Raw genomic sequence first — 23,425 nt, 5'->3', positions numbered from 1 at the left:
GGCAAGAGTGAGTGTGGGAGAACAGGCAGGACGCAAGGTAGAGAGAAGAGAGGGAGAGAGAGATAGAGAGAGAGATGGTAGAGGAGGAGGATGAAGACATGCGAGGATGGAGACAGGGGGGGGGGGGGGGGAAGGAGGAGAGAGAGTGACAAGTGGAGGATGACAACACTTACGCCGTCCTTCTTGTCCCTCCCCAGCGCTCCGTGGAGAAACTCCATGGCAACGTCTTCGTTCTCATCCAACCACTGAATGACGAAGGGATCAAACCACCTGCAGAACAACAACATCCCTTAGATAACATGGCGGGTCCGCACAATGTCATGGATCGCAGCACATTATAGGATCATTGACGGTGGGATCTTAGCAGTGATCTGATGGTGACAGGAATCAGGGCTGTGTTAGCAGTGATCTGATGGTGACAGGAATCAGGGCTGTGTTAGCAGTGATCTGGTGGTGACAGGAATCAGGGCTGTGTTAGCAGTGATCTGATGGTGACAGGAATCAGGGCTGTGTTAGCAGTGATCTGACGGTGACAGGAATCAGGGCTGTGTTAGCAGTGATCTGATGGTGACAGGAATCAGGGCTGTGTTAGCAGTGATCTGATGGTGACAGGAATCAGGGCTGTGTTAGCGGTGATCTGATGGTGACAGAGGCTGGTGTTCAGCACAGACAGAGGACATGGAAACAGAGGTGGCAGTGCTGTTAGTAGAATAATAATGCTGTTCTCTCCAGCTCACTTTGCTCATCCTCTGCTTTTATGTAGCGCCTGTGTGTGTGTGTGTTTGCGTGTGTCCTCAGTGTGTGTGTGTGTGTCCTCAGAGTGTGTGTGCTCCTCGGTTAAGGGCATCTGCCACAGGAGGGAACACCAATAAATAAGGCGGGCGGAGACGATGCGCGTGTGTGTGTGTGTTGTGCGTGTGTGTCTGTGTGCATGCATGTGTGTGTGTTGTGCGTTTGTGTGCATGCATGTGTGTGCGTGTGTTTCTGGAGTGGCTTTCTGCCTGTGGGAAAATCAATTGTGCTGGAGGTAGAGTTTGACTGACAGCGTTTGAGAGGGGAGGAAAGTCATAACTCTGACAGACTGGATGGCAGAGGGCATTGTGTTCTCTCACTGGAATACACGTGTTCCTATTACAGACTACCAGGCACTAACACAAATGTTTAATAGCAAATATACAAGATCTGTTATAGGTTTTATAGGACATTTTCTGTTTCTATCACACAGTTTATTGCATTGCTGTTATATGAGATACATACAGTGTGTGTGTGTGTGTAGGAATGAACTTACAAAGAATATTCAGGTGGAGTCTCTTTAAACGCAGGCAGATCACGGACATACTCGTTGTGGAACCATTTGACTTTGAAGTGGAGGTTCATGTACTCGGTGCTCTTGCATAGACGGTGCTTTTCGTGCTCTGGAAGAGAGAGAGAGAGCGGAGGAAGGTCTGTCATCACAGCCTGCGTCCAATGAGCAGTGAGGCTTCCCTGGACGCCACGGAAACCCGGGAAGTTATGCAGCCGAGAAACAACACCTTGTCTCTCTCTTTCGCTCTCTCACCCATAGGTGGCACAGAGAACGGCACGACTGATTGATTCTGGACCTGCTTGGACAAGTATCATTTACAGTTGTTTTCGCGCATGAATGCAATATGGTACCAAACATAGACAACCCCAAAAGGGATATCAAAATAAACAAGAATTCAAAATGCATCTTTTTTTCTTCTTTTTTTTTTCCCATCACAGATGTGAATCATCCCTTTCTGGATCACTGGCTCCACCAATAGGAGAGCAGCTTGGTAGAGAACAGATCAAAGTGGTGAGATGCAACAGAGGAACAGAGATACGGCAGGGAGGGAGAGAAGGCAGGAAATAGCGGCGTGGAATAAAGGAGAGATAAGACAAACCCATCTGTGGAAGAGCACAGAGGAGGAGGAAAAATGGAATGTCACTGAAGATGTAAAAGGAGCAGAGTGCTGCAACACAATTGTGTTTGCACTACACACACACACACACACACACACACACACACACAGACACACACGGTAGAAACATATTCTGTACACACACTCGAACATAAAAGGCAGGTTTAAATCCATCTCTGCGGGTCTGCATGTCCTGCAGATAAGTACTGGAAAGGTTATTGTTTGTTAAATACCTGAATACCTTCCCTGCTGTGCCCCTTCCTAGCCCTGAGACAACCCTTTACATCATGTGTTTACCTATGCTTAAAGTCATATTTTCAAATGCACAATACCCTGTAATTCTATATGAAATTTCCAGTAGATTTGTGAATGAAAGAGCTGATATTCGGTTGTTGTGTTACAGTTGTCAAAGGAACACATTTCATTCCAGTCAAACTAAGCTGGGAAAAAAGAGAGCCAATTTAAAATAAGACTCTCTCTCTCTCCCTCTCTCTCTGTTTCCTCTACTCTTGGCGATCTCTCAAACACCTTTGCTATCTTTGGTTGTTCTTGTGTGAGTGTGTGTGTGTCTGTGCTGAGGCCCTCTATATCACAGTACAGAATACCTCTAGTCGTCTTCGAGGTCTATTATCCGGGCATAGGGTGATCTGCTGTGACGGTGCCACTTCAATAACTCTGTGGGCACTGCAGGGAGAATACACTCACAAGACCACACGCACACAATCACACACACAATCACACACACAATCACACACACACAATCACACACACAGCTGGCCAACCTGACAAGGGACTGCCCTAAGCCCCGTCCACCCACGCAGGAAATAAAAAGCAAACACATAAGGCCTTCACACACACAAATGCCAACAAAAAAAACACACTCACACTTAGTGGACACAGCTGCAGGTCAGTTGGGAGATAAAAAAAGTGTGGGGTCAGCAGGTGTTTTATTTGATGTGCGGCCAGCTAGGTCTATGCACCATAAACAGAGAGCAAGGAGCACAGTTCCTGCACACACACACACACACACACACACACACACACACATATCTCCTTTCATGTCTTGAATCAATAGCAGCAGCCCAGCAGGGGGGCCTACAGAGAACAGAGACACATCCTAGTCGAGGACTGATTCAACGGCTGTCAGGAAGCCATTGTTTCAGGACGACATTGTTTCCACGAGCCGGGGGAATCCTGCGCTATCATTCTCTGTGGCTGCTCTAATACCCGGCCATCTTAGGAGATGGAGAGGCAGAGAGAAGGGGCTGGCAGGGGGAGGAGGAGGGCGGCGGGGGGGGGGGGGGGGGGGGGTGCAGGGTAAGCCTGGCTTGGATCCTGAGAAGGAAGCCAGGCTCACTCTGCAGGGGCAGGCTCCCAGACACAGACCCTCCACCTGTTCCAACAGCTTCACCCAGCCCCGGAACATCCTCTTTGCTGCGTATCCAGAACACTGGTGTGTGCACAACTCTGACTGCAAACAGTCGAGGCACGGATTCACAGACTCCATTCTCCATGGAGCAGCAAGTGTTTTAACACCTGTTTCATCAGGGGCACTCATTTTACCGTCAAATTAGATCATTATGAGATGATACTGAAAATGAAGACTATGAAAATGAGATTACTCATCAACGAAGGGATTTCCCATGGTGAACCTAGATGTTTTTATGGCAAAACTAGTCACTTGAGACGTCCTTGTGCTGTGCTATGCTCGTCTGAGGTATTTAGGCTACAGTGTGTGTGTGTGTGTGTGTGTGTGCGTGTGTGTGTGTGTGTGAATGCAGTCATGTGTGTGCGAGGCGAGCACATGAGCGTGAATGCGAGTGTGTGTGTGTGTGTTCCCTGTAAGTGGTAAACAGTGTGCCTGCTGCCCTGAGGGAAGCACAGACTAAGGGTCTCTGGTGAGGATGTCATCATGTTGGAATCAGGCCCACAGGGAGAGACTCACTCATCGGGACCCTCTGCCTCATTGATTTAAAAGTAGTGGATTGTGAGCTGACGGAATTTTCCACTGTGTTTCTCCCACCTGTTTCTTCCTCTATATTTCCATGAGGGGGAGTGAGTGAGCGCCGCCAGAGAGAAGGCAGAGGGGAACTGTCATTCCTTCACAAAGACACCTGTCGCAGTTTTACAGCCTCCTCACGCAGCTCCACCACAGGGCCTCCTCACGCAGCTCCATCACAGGGCCTCATCATGCAGCCCCACCACAGAGCCTCCTCAAGCAGCTCCACCACAGAGCCTCCTGACGCAGCTCCACCACAGAGCCTCCTCACGCAGCTCCACCACAGAGCCTCATGACACAGCTCCACCACAGGGCCTCCTGACACAGCTCCACCACAGAGCCTCCTGACACAGCTCCACCACAGAGCCTCCTCACGCCGCTCCACCACAGAGCCTCATGACACAGCTCCATCCCAGGGCCTCCTCACGCAGCTCCACCACAGAGCCTCCTCACCAGGGACGTGCACAGACATTTGGAGGGGCTATTGCTCTAACATTAAAAAAGCCCCCCCCCCCCCAAATCACTTTCTTTCTCATAGAAGCTCAAACAACATTTCTAATCCTATATTTATTTACAGTACAACACCACAGTACAGAGCGCATAATAATAATAAACAGACTGGACATAACGGAGCTACTGGACCACAGAGCAACTATATGCTAATTCAATTTCTTTCAACACTGTCCAGACACAAACTTAACTCCACTTTCACGAAGCGCAGGAGTAGTGAACTGAGAGTAATAGCTGAAAGACAGACTACCTTATTAAAACCAGACGGCAAGACGGCACCCAGACCTAATCCATTCCAGGAGTACGTAAAGAATGTCGCTCCACAGTGACTGTGAAACCATCGCTGATTGCTGAGCTGCACACATTGAGATTCAATTAAACCAATCCATATAGGACAGCATAGCGATAGGCTGAAGATGTGTTTATGGGATGTGGGGGCGCTGTCTCTTTAATGACGCGCTCAGTAGGCCACGCTCATTGCTGCTGGGACTGGGACAGCTGCTAATAAACTGCAAGGCCTAATCACAGCCCTACCCTGTTTACTAGTGGAGAATGAGTCGGACCCACACAACATTACAGTAAACCCTTGACTCATTCAGTCACATAAGGGCTTTAATGCCTCTGTTTCTCTCCCTCTCTCCCTCTCCCTAATTTAATGTCTGCCTCTCTTTTTCTCTCTCTGTCGTTTGCACAGTCTTTCACACTTTCTCTCCTTCAAACTGAAACATGCCCACTTGGAAAACACATGCATATTAAAACACTAATTAACACACGCACACACATGTAAACACTAAAACACACTAAAACAAACTTTCCATTTCCTAAAGATCTCTCTCGTTCCTTTTGACACACACCCACGCACACACACAAACACCCACGCACACACACACACGCACGCACACACACACAAACACACACACACACTCACTCACTGAGCCTCTAAAATTAGCAGCATCCATTTCTTTTCCAGTCTTGGCCCTTCAGGCCGCAGAGCAGCATCTCGAAGATAAATCAAAGACTTCATTAAGCTGAACACACACACACACACACTACAGCAAGATGTGGTGCCTCAATTAGGCTGTGAGGGCGTCTCCGAGCGCGTCGCTCCCCTCCTCCCGTGTCCTCTTATGTAAACAGGTCACTCGGAGTTACTTCCGTCCGCTTGGAGGTGAAAGAGAGGCAGTGGCCTGGACAGAGTCGGGGATGGCACTCCTTTCCACCTCACTGTTCCCATTCACTTGAACCTTACACATGCTCCCAGCTGCCTTCACTGACACACACACACACACTGCGGCGGTTCTGACTGGTGACTGAGGCTAGGTCGGGCAGTCAGTGATAGCTGTGGCAGTTGGGCATCCTTCACCAGCACCAGGTTAGTCTCAGACCAGGGACAGAGGCAGCTGTCCTGTACCTGCTGTCACACCCAGGGCCACCGCTGGGTTTTGTCCCAGCCACACAGCAGGCTGGCATCTGCTGCCTGCTGACGTCACATCAGACACATACCTAGACACACACACACACAACGTGGAGGTCTATTGAGTTAGAAGACTAATATCATTAAAGGTCATTTGTGTTGTAGATATAAAGATATTTTCATACCTATCAAAGTATATTGGATTGTGACATTTGCCACTGAAGACGATGCGAGTTTGGTAATGATAAATAAATTGTCTGGATGTTGTCATCGAATACAAATCAACTGAATGTTGATCTCTGCAATACAGAAGAAAGCAGGACTACTTTCAAATGCATGAATTCACACATATGTTAACACTTGTCAAAGCATATATACTTCATCATATCTCGTTCCTTTCTATGCGTGACACTTAGATTTCCGTACAAATATTTCCCCACTCCTTAACCTTGCCTAAGAGCCTCCCAGCCTGTCACTATCAGACCCATCTAAGAACATTCCCCAGGAACACAGGGAATGAGCAATGTCCACGCGGTACAGCCTGTCCCTTTGAGAGCCACTGCAGCCCTGCTGCTGGATGGTGTGGACCAGGGGCCCTGTGGTCCCACTCTGATGATGTCACTGAGGAGGTGGCGAGGCTTCGGGAGGTGAGGAGGCGGGGACTAGTGACAGGGGGGCATTGCTCATCCCTGTCCCCCGTTTGCTCATCCCTGTCCCCCCCCCCACACACACACACACGCACACACACACACACATGTACACACACCATTCAAACACACTAGGACAGCAGCTGAAACCACCCCGGGTGGTCACATGACTGCCACCCTGACTCATCCACACACAACAACACGCCAACCCCCGCATATGTAAACACGTTAACGCAATTATACAAATAGAGAAGCTGGCGTATCTGTGACTCAGATCCACATACACGGACATGAATCCCTCCCTTAGCTGTGTTTGACACAGAGATGAAGCTGTCCTGTGGCGTCGGCGGAGAGCAGGGGTCTCTTCACAGCTTTCTCTCTGTGCCTAAACACACACAGCAGTGACAGAGCCTGTGTGCTGTGGGGTTTTCCCTGCACATAATGTGTAGTGTTTGGTTCCCCAGTCCCTCCTTTCCCTCCCAAACCACATCGCACAATCCAACACGTGTTATCAACACATTCCAAAGGCCACCCCACAGCGAGGCGCCCGTGGGGGACCTGCGAGGAGGATGTGACATGCATGCGTTATCGCTGTCTCGGCACCTGGTTTCCATAGCAACTCGGCCGGCTTAGCGGGAGTGACAAGCGCTCGCCACGGAGATCAGGAGAAATCTCCATCTTTTATTTTCTGCAACGGGAGGATTCAGCTCGAAGCCCAATCACCCCTCACCTCGGGCTCCCTAACCCCTTCGGGTAATAATAATAATACATTGTATTTCTAACGCACCTTTCATCTGAAAACAGACCTCAAGGTGCTACAGTTAAGAGTTATAAAACAAGTTAAAACATCCATTTTACCCTCCGTTCCACCTGCCACAGGATGTGCAGCCTCCAGCAAACCTCCAGCAAACCTCCAGCCTCCAGCAAACCTCCAGCAAACCTCCAGCAAACCTCCAGAGCACCTGCTGCCTCTGCAGAGTGCTTCCTAGCAGGTTGTAACTGCATCAGTAAAGACAACTGCTTTTAACTGGCTGATTCAAAGCCAAACTGTCTCTATTCGTGGCAAAGGAGCCTGTAAAATCCATGTTTTAACATGGTGTGTGTGAGCCAGGGAACTAGGAGGCAGGTTGCATGGTGGGAATGCATGACGGCTGTGTCGAGTGGGAGGTTTTAAATAGACAGAATGCACATAGCAATTTTCTGACCCCAATTTGAACCAATTTAGAATGACTCAAATTACAAATGTTCAAATGCACAAGTAGGCTATGCATGTCAGCAAGGGAGTAAATACACAACAGTGCACATGCGTACACACACACACACACACACACACGAACGCACACACACACACACACACACAGGCAGTAAACCAGTGTGTCTCACTCCAAGTTGATTCTGGAGTTAATCAATGGGCTATCTCGATCAACAACAACAACAGCAGCAGCAGGTTGTGTTGAGTCTAAGCGGATCAATGCAGAGAGAACATGTTACTGTAGTCTCAATAGGCAGCCTGGCTGGCAGACTCTAAACCAATTACTGTAAAGAAGACACATTTGCAAACACATTGAAAACTCCCCCCCCCCGCCTTGACGGACACATCTCTTTCTGGCTCTCCACTCCACACTGTCTCTTTCATTCTCTCTGTCTATTACACACACAAACCACACACACACACAAACACACACACACACAGACCACATCCCTGGTGGGCTATGGATCGATACCATTACTGACCTTCCATGGCATATTTCATGTCCAGGGCAAACAGGCTCCACGTGATCTCGGCACTGATCTTGCCCATGTTCAGCTCCTGAGGAAACCTGGAAGAATTGAAATGGGATTCCAAATCAAACTCATTTCCACATAATAACATGGATGAGTGGCCGTCCTGATGGGCCCAGGCTGCATGCTCCCCGGTAGAGAGACTTCAACAGATGTGTGATGGGACGGAGCTGCCAATCTACTAATCCAATCATGGAATAATCCCATTTTAGAAACATGTTTCATCTAGAGAAGAGGGAGAGAAAGAGAAAGATCATTCTGCAAAGATAGAGGGAGAGAAATATATTTCTGTAGAAAGAGAGATGGGTGAGAGGGAGAGAGTGGGAGAAATATAGCCGAAAAAGAGATATAACAGAAAAAGATGTAGCAGAAAGAGAGATGGAGAAAGAAGGCAGGTACTCATTTGGCAAGTGAATTGTTATTCTGTTATTCCAATGGATTTTCAGTCAAATCTTGAATGGGAGAAGTCAATGAGGTAATTGTCCATGCCTTCAAACAGTGATGGGAGGACATTTATAGATGATCGGCCCTGCGCTCAAATAAGATCATTTCCCTCAAAGGTTTACTTTCACTTCAAGGATCACCGGGTCGTGGCAGAAACATGTTTGTGGAGCAAACCTACAGAAGGAATCATTCCTCCAGCAAGGAGCTCCCTGTAGCACACACACACGCACACACACACGCACACATCCTTCCACCCTCCCTCCAGCCCAGGCACGCCCTTGTTCTGTCTACAGGGAAGACAGACAGCACAAGACTAAGAGGAGCCTGCTTCTTCTCCCCAGGGCCATGAGCAGAACAAACACCTTCCAACAAAAGAAGCTCTCTCTCTCTCTCTCTCTCTCTCTCTCTCTCTCTCTCTCTCTCTCTCTCTCTCTCTCTCGCTGTCTCTCTCTCTCTCTCTCTCTCGCTGTCTCTCTCTGCTGTCTCTCCCTCTCCCTCTCTCTCCCCCTCTCCCTCTCTCTCTCTCTCTCTGCTGTCTCTCTCTCTCTCTCTGCTGTCTCTCTCTCTCCCTCTATCTTTCCCGTTACCCTCCTCTATTCATACCTCTCTACTTCCTCCCACATTGGGAATTCCAGGGAAGGAAAGCTTCTGTTTGGGGCGTGATAACTGGATCTGAAACTAAACGAGAAAAACGCATATTTGGAGAAGGGGAAACTGGAGCACAGCTAAGAGAGCACAGGGACTGTGAAAGCACAGGGACTGTGAGAGCACAGGGACTGTGAGAGCACAGGGACTGTGAAAGCACAGGGACTGTGAAAGCACAGGGACTGTGAGAGCACAGGGACTGTGAGAGCACAGGGACTGTGAGAGCACAGCTAAGAGAGCACAGGGACTGTGAGAGCACAGGGACTATGAGAGCACAGGGACTGTGAGAGCACAGGGACTGTGAGAGCACAGCAGGGAGGCTGCACAAACACCAGCGTGAGCGTCCACAAAATCCCTGCGGCTACACGCCCCATCGCTCCTCTGCGTGGAATGCTCTTTTCTGTGCTCTCCATCCAAACGTTCTTCCAGTTGCGCGCTGCCATCACTCTGGACGTGACCGTTGGAATGTGAGAGACCAGAGCATGAATATTGCAAATCTATCGGTAGATGGTGGCGAAGGGAGGGCTCAAGGCATAAACAGCTCCTTAATAAGCATCATAAATCAGTTAGAGCAAGGAGACTGGGGAGAGAGGGGGAACGAGAGGGCGAGGGAGAGAGAAGAAAAAAAAGTAGGCGGGGCAAGAAGGAAGACGAGAAGAGAGGGAGAAAGATTCCTCCTTTCCCCTCCACTGAGAGCAATCTCCTCCATTTTGTCTGGGTCATGTGATGTATTTAGGGAACTGATAACATTTGATAGCCTCTCTCTCTTTCTGTCGTTTCTCCTTCCATTCTACTCTGAGTCAAAGCTATTCTCTACAAGACAATAACCCCTCTTCTATTCTCCACACCTCCTTCTGTTCTCACTGTCTTCATGCATCCATCCTATACTACACACCTCTCCACCACACACACACTCCTCTCCTCTCTCCTGCAAACAGTCTCACTCCCGGGCCTGTCTTACTGCCGGGCCTGTCTTACTGTCGGGCCTGCGTGTCTTCCCAGCCTGATGCCTGTCTCTCTTCCTGCTGACTCTAACCACCCGCTGGTGGGCAGGTTTGATATCGTAATACCGTGGTGGTTTGGGGTACGTACTGGTTTATGACGGGAGTGTAGGCAGTCCGGTCCTCATCGATGACGGACACCATGAGAGTTATGAGTTTAGGCCAGAAGTCCAGGTTCTTTATGGACGGACCCTGCTCCTCACGAGGAATGATCTGCTGGCGAGCCTAGAGAGAGGGAGAGAGAGGGAGGGATAGAGAGAGATAAAGAGAGAGAGAGGGATAGAGGGAGAGAGAGAGGGAGAGAGGCAGGCAGGCAGGGAGGGAGGGAGGGGTAAAAGGGACAGAGAAGGATGGAGAGAGAGGGATGGAAACAGATGGGGATGAGAGAGAGGGAGAAACCGAGATGAAGGTTTATGGTCGACAGTGCCCACAATGTGTGGTGAAACCGAAAAATAGAGACAGGCAAAAGACCCAAGGTGGACTTTAAAGGGAGAGACTTTTCATGGCAAAGCGGCATCACATCTTTTATTCAGAACAAGACACGACATCTTAACCAGAGTTAAACCTAGCTAGGAGAACCCAGATGAACCCCCCCCCCCCCACCTAGAAACGTCCATCCACTCTTCCAGTCCCTGCCACCCCCCCCCCCCCGAGTGTCTGGCTGCACAGGGAACCCATGAAAGTCATACATTATGGACTTTCTCCAGCCCCGTCGTCCCCTGGCGCTGTCACTGAGAACTCACTTCCTCGTCCCAGGCTGGAAGCTGGAAGGGGGGGGGTGGAATTGAGAATCTTTCATTATTCTCTTCGCCATCTGTTCCCCTCCCCACCCAAGCCCATTCTGAGTGGGAGCAGGCTCCTCTGGTTTGTAGCTACAGTCCTGTAAACAGCCCTGCCTTCCACCCTGCTGGCACGGGCACAGGCAGGTACCCCAGAGAGTACTAATGAGAGAGAGCTGGGACAGGCAGGTCACACACACACACACTTTCTCCCTCACACGCACACACTTACTTACATACTCACACACACACACATACATACTGTTTATTTTCAAACGCACACGCATAACCCCGGTGTAAACACACGCACACTTAACTAGACACCGTCCCATCTGAGAATCTTCTGCACAGAAAGTCTCTGGACAGCGTGTGTGCATTTCTGGTTGAAATGAAATGTGGGTTTGATTAATGGAAAATTGTGTAAAAAATGAAGCATGTCCCTATCGGGTCTTGAATAATACGGGTTGAATTATTTAACAACCTTCAGCGTAATGACTTCAGTCAAGCTTGGAGAGGACGGAGAGAGGGGAGTTGAAATACAACATGAGGCAATTTATCCTCAACACTGACTTAACACTCTAATAATGTCGTCTGAGTTGGAAAACAACACATTTTTTCACAAGCTGGATTTGCACACAATACCCCGAGTTAGGACAACTGGGTGCCATACAAATTAAGTGATTATGCAAGGCAGAAGGCACAAGGCAGAGCTCCATTTTTAGGTTCTGCATTTGCGTGACTGAGTGGATCCGTCTTGACAACATCAACAGCATGAGATTCTTTGTGGACGGCGGAAGACATCTTATCACTGTGTTGCAGTGTGGTACAGTCCCAGAGTCTACCTGCAGGCCTGAGAGGATGATGGGGTCTGGGGCTGAGGCAGGGGCTGAGGCAGGGGCTGAGGTAGGGGCTGAGGATGGGGCTGAGGACAGAGCTGAGGCTGGGGCTAGAACTGAGGCCAGGGTTGAAGAGGGCAGCTTAATTGCAGATATGAATAATGAAACAAATGCCAAAATGCCACTGCAGGTGGTGGATCTGCAACGTGAAATATTACCCTCTATAAGCGTGTGTGTGTGTCTGAGAAGGGCACTGAAGGTCGTGTCTTTGCCATTAGAGAGGACACAAGGACTAGACTACAGCGGCACTCCCCTGCTCATCTATATTCTCCTTACAGATGTACACGTTGTAAAAGATGATTAACTAGCCCAGTGTCTTCTTCAGTCAACAAATAACCCAAGGACTCCTAGCTGTATTCTGGACACAGCACTGTCAAAACGTTTCGACCGTAATGTCCCTGCCAGGATGGAGAAACTCGCAGTAGCATAAGGCTAACTATTCTCATTATTGACTATGCGGGCGTAACTAGCATTAGGCAAGCTGTTTGTCATGTGTCGCTAAGGGAAATTATCAGCAGCATATGTAGCGCTGCTAAGCCGATCTCTTGGGAGCGACTAACTAGTATGACCATTAGTTCAGCTATTCATCATTTTCTCTCCAGGAACAGAACATGTTGCCTTCGTGGCCATACGGTCACGTAGCTACAACGACTGCGCAACTCAGCTCTTTTCTATGGAAAATTAAGCAGCAAACCAACAGCACTTCATCAATCCTCTCTGTGCAGACCCTGTCTCTCCGTATCGAAGACTGGAACATTGTGTTCGTTTCCTGAGAGAGCGAGAACTGAAAATGACAGCGGCATCGCCACACAAACGCTCGCTAAATCGAGCCAATCGTAACAGAGGGCTACGTGTTTACACATTATGGGCAAATAGGTGTGGATGAATGTCCGGGAAAACAAACAAAATCCTCTTCAAACAAGAGATGAGAGCAGGCCGCATGGGCATCCAACCACCACGTATCTCATAAGTCAAAACAAGCAAGACACTTTTACTGGATCAATTTAAGTTCCTTGTTCTCTGCCAACAGGGATTTGGCCGAGCAGCAGATTGTGGTTGGTTTGAAGAGCTCGCGTCAACGTCACCCAAGTGGCTGTGTTTGAGAAGTGGTCGTATGAAGGAGCCGGCATGAGGGGACACACATGCGTACTAACGTCTCCATAGTCCCACACGCACACTTCAACAGTCAATTGAGTTCATATCAGAAGACGGTTATCTCGTATCAAGTGCTACTGGCTGAAAAGAGTGAGTGTGTGTGTGTGTGTGTGTGTGTGTGTGTGTGTGTGTGTGTGTGTGTGTGTGTGTGCACATGCGCCCACATATGTGATATTGTGCAGGTGTGTTTGGACCTGTGTGTCGGGGGAAAAGGAGCATTAATCTGTACAGCAGGTGCAGTCCCTCCCAGTCAACAAGCCCAGCAAAGAATGGAGAGAAACAGCTCATGCCCACATCCTCCTTCCCTTCCGCTCCCTCTCTTTTCAGTCTTTCCCATAACTCGTTTTCCTTTTTTTCTCCCTCCCTCTCTCCTCTGCTCTCTTTTGAAATCCTTGCCTTCCTGCCAGGCTCTGAGGCGCTGTTTAATCTCCCCCCCCCCCACCATCCCCCCTCCCCCCCCCCCCCCACACTTCTCTCCCTCCGCGAGGCTGAGTGCTTTGTGACAGAGTTACGTAAGCAGCCTCCGATTGTGACCACTCTGCCAGCGACTGTACTGAACCGCCCATCAACGACGCCGCTGTCACCAGTGCCATTGGCCACCGCTGGCTAGCAGTGACAGCGCTGGGAATGTGACAGAACCGCCACGTCGAGGCTACCTCCATTACAGAGGCTATTTCTGGCTAATGATTAGCCCGATCCAGGTTAGCTCTAGGGGAGGCCATGTCATTCCCTCCGTCGTCTCTGACTGTTGATAAAGAGGTTGGTCGTACTGCCATGGCTGCAGACACAGATGTAATTAGGGAGAGGATCCATCTCTCCGCTCTGGTAATTGCTAACAGCCCCTTAGGCTGTTTAAACAATGGAAGCTTATTATTCAACTTCTGAACTTATTGCAGCGCATTACTGCCCAAGAGGAGAATTTATATCCTACGGTGTTGAGGCCCGTTCTCACTGAGAAGGTTTAGGTGACGGCGAAAAACCAAATGTCTGTGTTTACTTTTTAGGCTCAGCAACCATATTAGTCTGCCAGGGGTGACAGGACAAGGTGATGGAGGAAGGGCTGGGGTGCCCAGGGCTGGTAGTACCTGGTCCAGGAGCTGGTTGTACAACTCGTGGCAGTTGTCAAATATGTATTTGTAAGTGGAATCCAGACAGGCTCGTACACAGTCCTTCACCACCATGCTAGCTCTGGGCGGGCTCTGAAGCTCCTGCACCTGGAACACACAAACACACACACACAGTGAACTACTGCGTCCTGAACGTCACATATGGCCACAGGGTTTTCATAAAAACCAACAGTACCTGCGCTTGAAAATCTTGCTCAGAGGAACTTTGTTTAATTTGAGTGTGTGTGTGTGTAGAAGACATGACTATGTGTGTGTGTGTGTAGAAGACCTGACGGTGTGTAGACAACATGACCGTGCAAGCTCGTGGGCGGCGGTGGGAACAGAACCGCTTCACACAGAGGGGTGCTGCAGCCGTGTCCTCCACAGAGCGCATATACAGACTGTATGCATGTCCAAAAGGACTCCATGTCATGTATGTATGCATGGGCTGGGCGAGAGCGAGAGGTCGCTAACACAAAGTGACAGTTTGGATTCCTTCTCTCACTGCTGCCATCTTAGCTGCGCCTCAGCGCTCCCGTCTCCTGCATCCCCTCCCATCAACACGGAGCGGACCCTTTTCACAACGCAGGAAATAACTAAGCACATAGCCTGCCCACTGGCAAACACACACAGAGACACACACACACACAGGCAGACACACAAACAGGCAGACACACCTACACAGGCAGACACACGCACACACAGGCAGACACAATCACAACATCCTGTAGACAGACTCATTTTCACAGCAATCTACTCCGCCCGCACCTTGGAGCACGCGATACAGTATACAGTACCAATCAAAAAAACAATGTGTAACAGCAGGCATCATTTCCATTAGTATGCATATAAAAACGAATCAATGTGTATATTTTTCCAAGGGCGTTGAGAAAGACACGTTTTAAAGCACAGCTGGTGTTGGTGCTTTAATGGAAGTGATTTGATCTCAGTAAAGGGCTCAGAAGATCAATCTCAGTTTATGTTGAGTATTGAACGTGAGGACGTTTTATGACCAGGGAAAGGCATTGACGAAATCTGAATGGCAGATTATAAATTCCCAGATATGCCAATGCTTCAATAGTGGGCATGCTTGGAGATGAAGAAGGAGTCGTACTGGTATAGATTAAACATGCAGGGCTGTCATGCAGGACCAAACACCACCATTAGGAAGGGAGAAAATGGCCGACATGGGAGCTAAGACATATTCAACACACACTCATACACTCTCACACACACTCTTACACACTCTCACACACTCTCACACACACACACGCTACCTTCATCCTGAAGAAGGTGATGCTGGTCAGGAGGTCCACAGTAGACTTCAGATCCTGCAGACGCTCCGGGTTTCCTGCAGGGAAATTATCCTGCAGAGACGAGGAGAGAGGAGCAGAGGTGTCAGAGCGGCTATCAGGAGCCAATCACGGCATGCCACACGACGCCGTCAGCCAGCCAAACATTAACAGTGATTAAGGAACACAGCCTACTAATCATAACTGAACAACGAAATGTAGAATCGTTTAGTGGACAGGGGAGGTCTGTGGTGATGGAGACATCCATTCCAGGGCCATGAAGTCATCAGGATGGTCATGGAGGCGTGACGCCACACCGTGTAACAGCTGACAGGGCTGAGGAAAGACCTCGGGGAGCCATGCATTATTGTACCTCATCTTTTCCATGCTGCAGCGCTCTGTCCTGCCCCCGCTCATCCCTGGAGAGGGGCGGGGGGGGTCTGCAGAACGCTGCCGTGTGCTGGGGGTGGAGGGTGTTAGCAGTGTGGGCGGGGGCGGGGGGGGGGGGGGGTAGAGCTGACATCAGCTCAAAGCTTTCAATGGCCTTCTGATCTGAACTCGGCGTCAAAAGTGCTAAACTGCCTTCGCGGCGTTCCGAGACCAGGGATTTCGTCTGGATACGCGCTCGATTTTGATGTCCCGTCTTTATCTCAGGAGGATTTTCTAACGGTTGTGCCAGTAGAGCAGGAGAGGCAGAGACTGAGATGTGGCCGCCACAGAACTACACCGGCTGGCAGGTAGCAGTGGATTTAGTAAGGAAAGCAATTTGATCAAAGAAAAACATGCCCTCTAAATGGCACTCAAAATGCTTTTGAACCAGCAGCTTTGCCCGGAGCGTGTTTGCCGTTGCCTGAGTTTGTTGCGTTGTCGTCGTGTAGAGAGGATACACAAAGCCCGTGGGCTTGTCTTATCGATGACAGGCTCCGCGTTAGCACGGCGCCTTGGAGCGCATCTTTGTCAGGACCCTCTTATTTTGGGGGGAAAGGTCCCACAGCATGAGACACAGGCCGGCACAGGGTGACAGAGGCTTTCACAGCAAGCAGAGCCTTGTGGATGACTGCTGAAGGTTCATGATGAGTACATCCAGTACCATGTGGATCTTACAGGAATACTTATTTTGGCCACTACCCATTCTCCAACCCAAATGGATGTCTCACTAATTGGCGGGGAGATGTCCTCCACAATCTCTCTGATTGAATCTCTCTGAGAGCGCGGTGAAGGCAGAATGAACAGGGAGTGCCCTGTATGGCGTGTCGACATGAAGGAGCCAGTTGTGGTCACGTGCGTGTGTTTGTGCCCGTCTGCGCCAACGTCTCCTCCAGGTGACGCTCTCTCTCAGGACCAGACAGCGGCCCTCCACCCCCCCGTCAGATGTCTGCATCAAGGCCCAGCACCCTTCCGCTTCCCTCCATGTCCACGCCACATCACAGACACTATCTGTACCTCACATCTATTCATAGACCGCATCCTTCATCCTGTCTCAAAGCATCCAATACCGTCTCCCTCTCAACCTGCTGGGAATCTGGCCCTGGGCCCTGCAGTCGAAAAACCTCCACACCAGGACAAATCAGTTGTTACAGGGTGTCGCTGCGTATTGTAATCCCCGGTAAAAAGTTGAAGGTGGAAAACGCCACTGCAGCATTATGCAGAATGCCAGCCAGCCGCCCTCCACCTCCCTGTGGATTCCACTCCTCTGTTTTACTAAAGCAAACTCAATCTCCCTCAGAATATCATTACTGGGAAATCCATATGGCAAGCAGGGAAACGGATCTGATTCGTATTACTGTCCGCCCCTGTGTGCGCGCGGGCGTGTGCGTGTATGTGTGAGCGTGCAAGAGTGTGCTTTTGTGTGTGTGTGTGTGTGAGTCAGTCTGTGTGCGAGTGTGTGCTTGTGTACGCAGGTGTGTGTGTGAGCGCGCAAGAGCATGTGCTTGTGTGTGTGTGTAAGCCCTGTGTGTGTGTGTGTGTGTGTGTGACAGTAGATCAGAGGAGGAAGGCAAAGCCAAAGTGATATTCTCTAACTGCTCCCGGTGAACGCGTCAACACCTGACGGCCAGGCAATCTAGAGAGGAGAAGCCTCTCTCTTTCCTCTCTCTTCCTCTCTCTTTCCTCTCTCTTTCCTCTCTCTTTCCTTCACTCTCTCTCTCTTTCCTCTCTCTCTTCCTCTCTCTTTCCTCTCTCTTTCCTGTCTCTCTCTCTTTCTTTCCTCTCTCTCTTCCTCTCTTTCCTCTCTCTTGCCTGTCTCTCTCTCTCGTCCTGTCCCATCTCCTGCTCCTCTCACCCAGGCAGACAGCGGAGGCTGGACCAGCGGAGGCATGGCACTGCCATGTCACGCTGCTCTCCGCTGATAGGCTGGGACGAGCCGGAGATCGAGCACAGGAGCCTGGCCTTCCGTGTCCCGTTAAAGGTGATTGTGGCATCTGTCACCACTGCTCTGCCCCATCAGTGAGTACAGAGTACAGTGCAGAAGAGACAGTGTGTGTGGATGTGTGTGCTAGGCTGTGTGTGTGTGTGTGTGTGTGTTGTAGTAGGCTGTATGTGCGGGAGGCTGTGTGTGTGTAAAGGTTGTATTTGGGAGGTTGGGTGTGTGTGTGTATGTGTGTGTGTGTGAACACAACAGGCCTAGTGTGTCTGTAACAGGATTACCTCTACAGGGTTTATCCTGGGAGATTATGCATGTCATGATTTTGATCTCCCTCAGAACAGTAGCTGTCAAACCTGAGAGTGACAGATGGCAGATCTCGAATGACTCACCTAACAGTGTTCACCTTGACCAAAGCCTTACTGTACAACCTGTTGTGCAAAGTCAAACTCGCCTTCCTTCAACAAACACACACCTACAGTGAAAGATTCCCATTGGACAATTACGGCCAAACACCTCCTCACACACGCATCCGAGCACATACACGCAAAAACACACACACACACACGTGCCATTGCGCCAAACTAACATCCACCGTCACAGGCGTACAGCCTCTGGTGTACCGCACAGCTCCTGTGTGGGACTTGACTGTGGCTGTCAGTCAGTCCCACAGCACAAAGCTGATGGATCACTCCTCCGCTCCTCACGTGAGCTCTGGAGAGAGCTGCCACGTCACATGACCACAGGCAGGCTCGTCCCAGCGCTCCCCGACAGACACATACACATGCATGAAGGCACACACACACACACACACAAACACACACAATCACACACACAAACACTTACCCGGTACTTGGAGAGGTCAATCCTCAGTGAGTTGTGAAGCTGATCCAGGAGTTTGACAAATTTCTCCCTCTGCAATACAGACAACACCAGTCAGTCTGTTTCAATTCCCCCTTTGGGTATATCACTCCAGACACGACAGAACTTAGGGAAACATTCAGCAATGCCCCCCCCCCCCCCATCCCCCCCTCCCCTCTCAACAAGGTCTTGAAATCTAATGATGCTGTGGGTGGAAGCTTCATAACGATCTTAACAGCACGCTCCTGGTGATTTCTATCTGTGCCAGACTCTCAGGAAACAGACCTGCAGTCGGCATCGCTACAGTTTGAGGCGCCCATCTTTGCAGTAATGATATTGTGGAAACATATTAAAGAATAAGCCAGGGGGAAATCATGAAGGGAAAGAAATCAAGGCAGATATACCCTTAATTATCTTTACAAAGAAAAAAGCAATCGTGAAGCAGGAATAGCTTTACATTGATTAAAGTTAGCTGTAGAACAAAGATTACTGGTAAAGGGGAAAACAATAAATACACTATTACAATGATTACAAACACACTCACACACACTCACACAGCACGGTTGAAACTCTCCAGCATTGGTTGCCACATTTTACAAGAGGCGAGATGTTCAATTTGATGTACGGTCCCAGCTGTAACACATGAACAATTACTGCCCAACACCGCCTGAGAGCAGCCGACTTGGTCTCACCCCAAAGTTGGAGGCAGCAAATCGATCCGAGGCCGAGATGTTGGTGGTGGCGGTGGTGGTGTGGGCGAAGTAGGCGTTGATGTTGGCCAGCAGGTTACTCATCACCGCGGGAACGCCAGGGCACATGTACTTAGAGGACAGACAGGAGAAATGCCTAGGAGAGATGAAGAGAAAGAGGAGGAGGAGAGAGAGATAGAAAAGAGTTAGAGAAATAAGGGAAAAAGAGAGGGAAAGTAATAGCGGGAGAAGATAGAGGTTGTGGGGTGCAGAGTGGAAGGTTGAGAGGGTGGACAACAGAGAGATTGGGAAAGGCGGGGAAGAGATGAAGAGATGAAGAGATGGAGGGAGCGAGGGAAATGGAGGGAGGGAAATGGAGGGAGGGAGGGAAATGGAGGGAGGGAAATGGAGGGAAGAGAGAAAGAGCAATCGTTACACCTTTGGAGCACCTCGGGCAAATGAGATCCACTGTTCATTCACGTAGCGATTGTTGCGTCGTCATTAGATTGCTGTCAAATTGAACGCGGCTGAAGGTCAAAAGGAAGACGAGGGGATTGTGTTCTACTGAATGAAACACAGCGAGGCAAGCAGCTCTGAATAGCTCTTTTATGGGCGGCACGAGTCTCCCGACCCATGAAAGGCTGATTGAGAAGGTAAGGTGGAGGGTGTGGGGGGGAGGGGGAGTCTCCTAGAAGGGCCTAGTCCTATGGGTAGTACAGTACCCACGGTAACCCTCGCCTATATCAAGATCCTAGCGCCTCCAACATGAAGCCCAACGATCTGTTTCAGTGGAGGGCTTAAATGGTTGCCTAGCTACAAGCTCTTCTTATAGCCATTGTCTGTTTGTTTTTTTGGGGTTTGAGTTTTTTAGTTTTTTTTACCTCCTTCATTAGTCTCCCCGACACAATGGACGAGCATGAAACAAGCGTCTGCCCTACCGTATTTTAAGGAACATCCTTTGGCACGCACGCACGCTCACACACACACACACACCCTCATACCACACACCTTGTTTCCCATCTGCGACAGGCCTATCTAGCAGTAATTTGATTCGCGAGGCTGAGACACTGCGGGTTGGAGAAGAGATCTGTTTTCGAGGAGAAGAAACAGATTCTCATTCCAACACTTCTCCTTTCCAGCAGCTCTGGTCGTCTGGTCTCATTCACAGAGCTGATTCACGCAGCCCCACACAGCCCCACTCAGCCCAACACGGCCCCACACGGCCCCACTCAGCCCCACTCAGCCCCACTCAGCCTCACACAGCCTCACTCATCCCCACACGGCCCCACACGGCCCCACGCAGCCTCACACGGCCCCACACGGCCCCACACGGCCTCACACAGCCTCACACGGCCCCACACGGCCCCACACGGCCCCACACGGCCCCACACGGCCCCACACGGCCCCACGCAGCCTCACACGGCCCCACACGGCCCCACACGGCCTCACACAGCCTCACACAGCCCCACACGGCCCCACACGGCCTCACACAGCCTCACAGCCCCACACAGCCTCACACAGCCCCACACAGCCTCACACAGCCCCACACATTACATTTACATTTATTCATTTAGCAGATGCTTTTATCCAAAGCGACTTCCAAGAGAGAGCTTTACAAAGTGCATAGGTCACTGATAATAACAACAAGATAGCCCCACAGCATTGCGGGTAGTCAAAAACAAGAAGTACATATTGTGAACAACCAAAAAAATAGTGCTTAAGGGAAGAGACCATAAGAGCATGTAGTTAAACAAGTTAAATTACACAACATTAATCTCTAAGTGCAGGTGTACCTGTAGAAAAGCAATAAAAATAGGATTAACTAAAATAGAATACAACCGTTTAAACCAGCTACCACTAACCAACAAGAGCAACAGTCTAAGCAAGAGTCATTGTGATCCTTGAGGAGACTAGCGTTGGGTTCAGCAAACCATTCCTAAGTACCATTGTACTCCCGGAACAAGTGCGTCTTGAGCCTTCTCTTGAAGGTGGAGAGACAGTCCGTGTCTCTGATGGAGGTGGGGAGTTGATTCCACCACTGGGGTGCCAGGCAGGAGAAGAGCTTGTGCTGGGACCGGGCGGTCTTGAGAGGTGGGACCACCAGGCGGTTGTCTGAAGAAGACCGTAGGTGGCGGGTGGGGGTTTAAGGCTGCAGGAGAGACTTGATGTAGTCGGGCGCAGTCCCGTTCACTGCTCGGAAGGTCAGTATCAGGGTCTTGAATCTGATGCGGGCGGTTATGGGTAGCCAGTGGAGGGAGATGAGGAGCGGGGTAACGTGGGAGCGTCTGGGTAGATTGTAGACCAGGCGTGCCGCTGCGTTCTGAATCCTCTGAAGAGGGCGGGTTGCGCATGATGGGAGACCGGCGAGCAGCGAGTTGCAGTAGTCCAACTTGGAGAGGACAAATGCTTGGACAAGCAGCTGGGTGGAGTGCTCAGACTGGTATCCCACACAGCCTCACACAGCCTCACACAGCCCCACACAGCCTCACACAGCCCCACACAGCCTCACACAGCCCCACACAGCCTCACACAGCCTCACACAGCCCCACACACAGCCGCACACAGCCTCACACAGCCCCACACAGCCTCACACAGCCCCACACAGCCCCACACAGCCTCACACAGCCTCACACAGCCCCACACACAGCCGCACACAGCCTCACACCGCACGGGGGCCCCCCAGTGTTGCAACCCTGGACCGGGGAGGGCTCAGCTCTGCTGACACACTGTGTTTGCTGGAGTGTGAGTGTGTGAAGTCACGCCACATGTGCTATGGTGTGAAGAAGGCCCGCATTCACATAGCAGACGTACAGTCGCAAATACGGTTAGCCGTTTGTCAGCCTATGGCTACATAACCAACGGCAAACAAACGTCGGGACGCCCAGAATGTTTGCAGAAGAAGCACGGCCCTCGGCTAACACCCAGGGAGCTGTATTCATCTAGGAGCGACGATGACCCCGCCCCTCTGCCTAGCACTCACCCTACTCCAGCCCCTCTCCCTCTCCCTCTCCCTCTCCCTCTCCCTCTCCCTCTCCCTCTCCCTCTCCCTCTCCCTCTCCCTCTCCCTCTCTCTCTGCATCCGCTGACGTCAGCCCTTCAGGACTGTGTGTGTATGAGAGAGTGTATGTGAGCGTGTTTTAGTGAGAGAGCGAGTGTGTGTGTGAGCGGAGGTTAGCTGAGAGATGTAGCGAGACGTCACCTTTTCTACTGGGTGTGTGAGGGACAGAGGGAGTTGGGTAACAGCTCCGTGCAAATAATGATTCATTGCAGATTACAGACCTACTGCTCCTTCTCTGAGTGCAGAGGCTCGCACGCACACACGCCCACACACACACACTCTCTCTCTCTCTCATCGGGAGGCCTAATTAATTACTCTGCTTTCAGCCTCCAAATTACCCAGAAGCACTCTTGGGGGGGCGGGGGGAGAAGAGCGATGGGGAGCCATGACGGCTTCCGCTGAATTCCCACGGTGCTTTTAGAGCGGGATGCTGCATCTCAGGAGTGTGTGTGATCTGGAATACTTCCCCTCCTCTGGACTCGCCCGGCGCCCGCTACAATAGCGGAGCGCCCGTCTTTGCGGTGGAGTGTACTTACGCGCCGCAAAGCTCCGGCAGTGATGCGGACAGTCTGATCAGCCGTCAACTGTCTCTCACACTGTCTCTGGCTCTCTCTCTCTATTTCTCTCTCTCACACACACACACACAGGCACACACAGGCACACATTCAAGAAATAGAATTGAACATGGGAAGAAGAGAAGAACAGAGAGAGAGAGAGGGTCCGGGGAAGCACAGCCCGGGACAGGGGGTTAAGAGAAGGAGGGAAGAGGGAGAATGAGCGTGAGATAGGAGAGAGAGAGGCTCTACGTAGACGCTGTGTGATTTATACAGCCATGATGTCAGGAGTGATTGGGAGTCAAGGCT

At 50.5% G+C, this 23,425-nt stretch overlaps 1 protein-coding gene across 1 annotated transcript in view; it reads right to left on the bottom strand.

Moving 5' to 3' along the window:
- LOC124481997 (protein unc-13 homolog C-like) overlaps window positions 1-23,425 on the bottom strand; it is a 74,306-nt gene that overhangs the window by 12,802 nt on the left and 38,079 nt on the right. The window contains exons 16-23 of the mRNA XM_047042320.1: window positions 19,508-19,661; window positions 18,801-18,869; window positions 15,578-15,667; window positions 14,280-14,408; window positions 10,456-10,589; window positions 8,227-8,312; window positions 1,289-1,415; window positions 174-270 (exon numbers count right to left, since the gene is read on the bottom strand). Of these exons, the coding sequence (XP_046898276.1) occupies window positions 174-270; window positions 1,289-1,415; window positions 8,227-8,312; window positions 10,456-10,589; window positions 14,280-14,408; window positions 15,578-15,667; window positions 18,801-18,869; window positions 19,508-19,661 (886 nt within the window). The remainder of the gene's footprint in view (window positions 1-173; window positions 271-1,288; window positions 1,416-8,226; window positions 8,313-10,455; window positions 10,590-14,279; window positions 14,409-15,577; window positions 15,668-18,800; window positions 18,870-19,507; window positions 19,662-23,425) is intronic.

This window comes from Hypomesus transpacificus, chromosome 19 (assembly GCF_021917145.1).
Source record: "Hypomesus transpacificus isolate Combined female chromosome 19, fHypTra1, whole genome shotgun sequence".
Classification (NCBI taxonomy): domain Eukaryota; kingdom Metazoa; phylum Chordata; class Actinopteri; order Osmeriformes; family Osmeridae; genus Hypomesus; species Hypomesus transpacificus.
The sequence above is the reverse complement of the archived record's forward strand: the minus strand, read 5'-3'. Positions and strand labels throughout refer to the sequence as shown.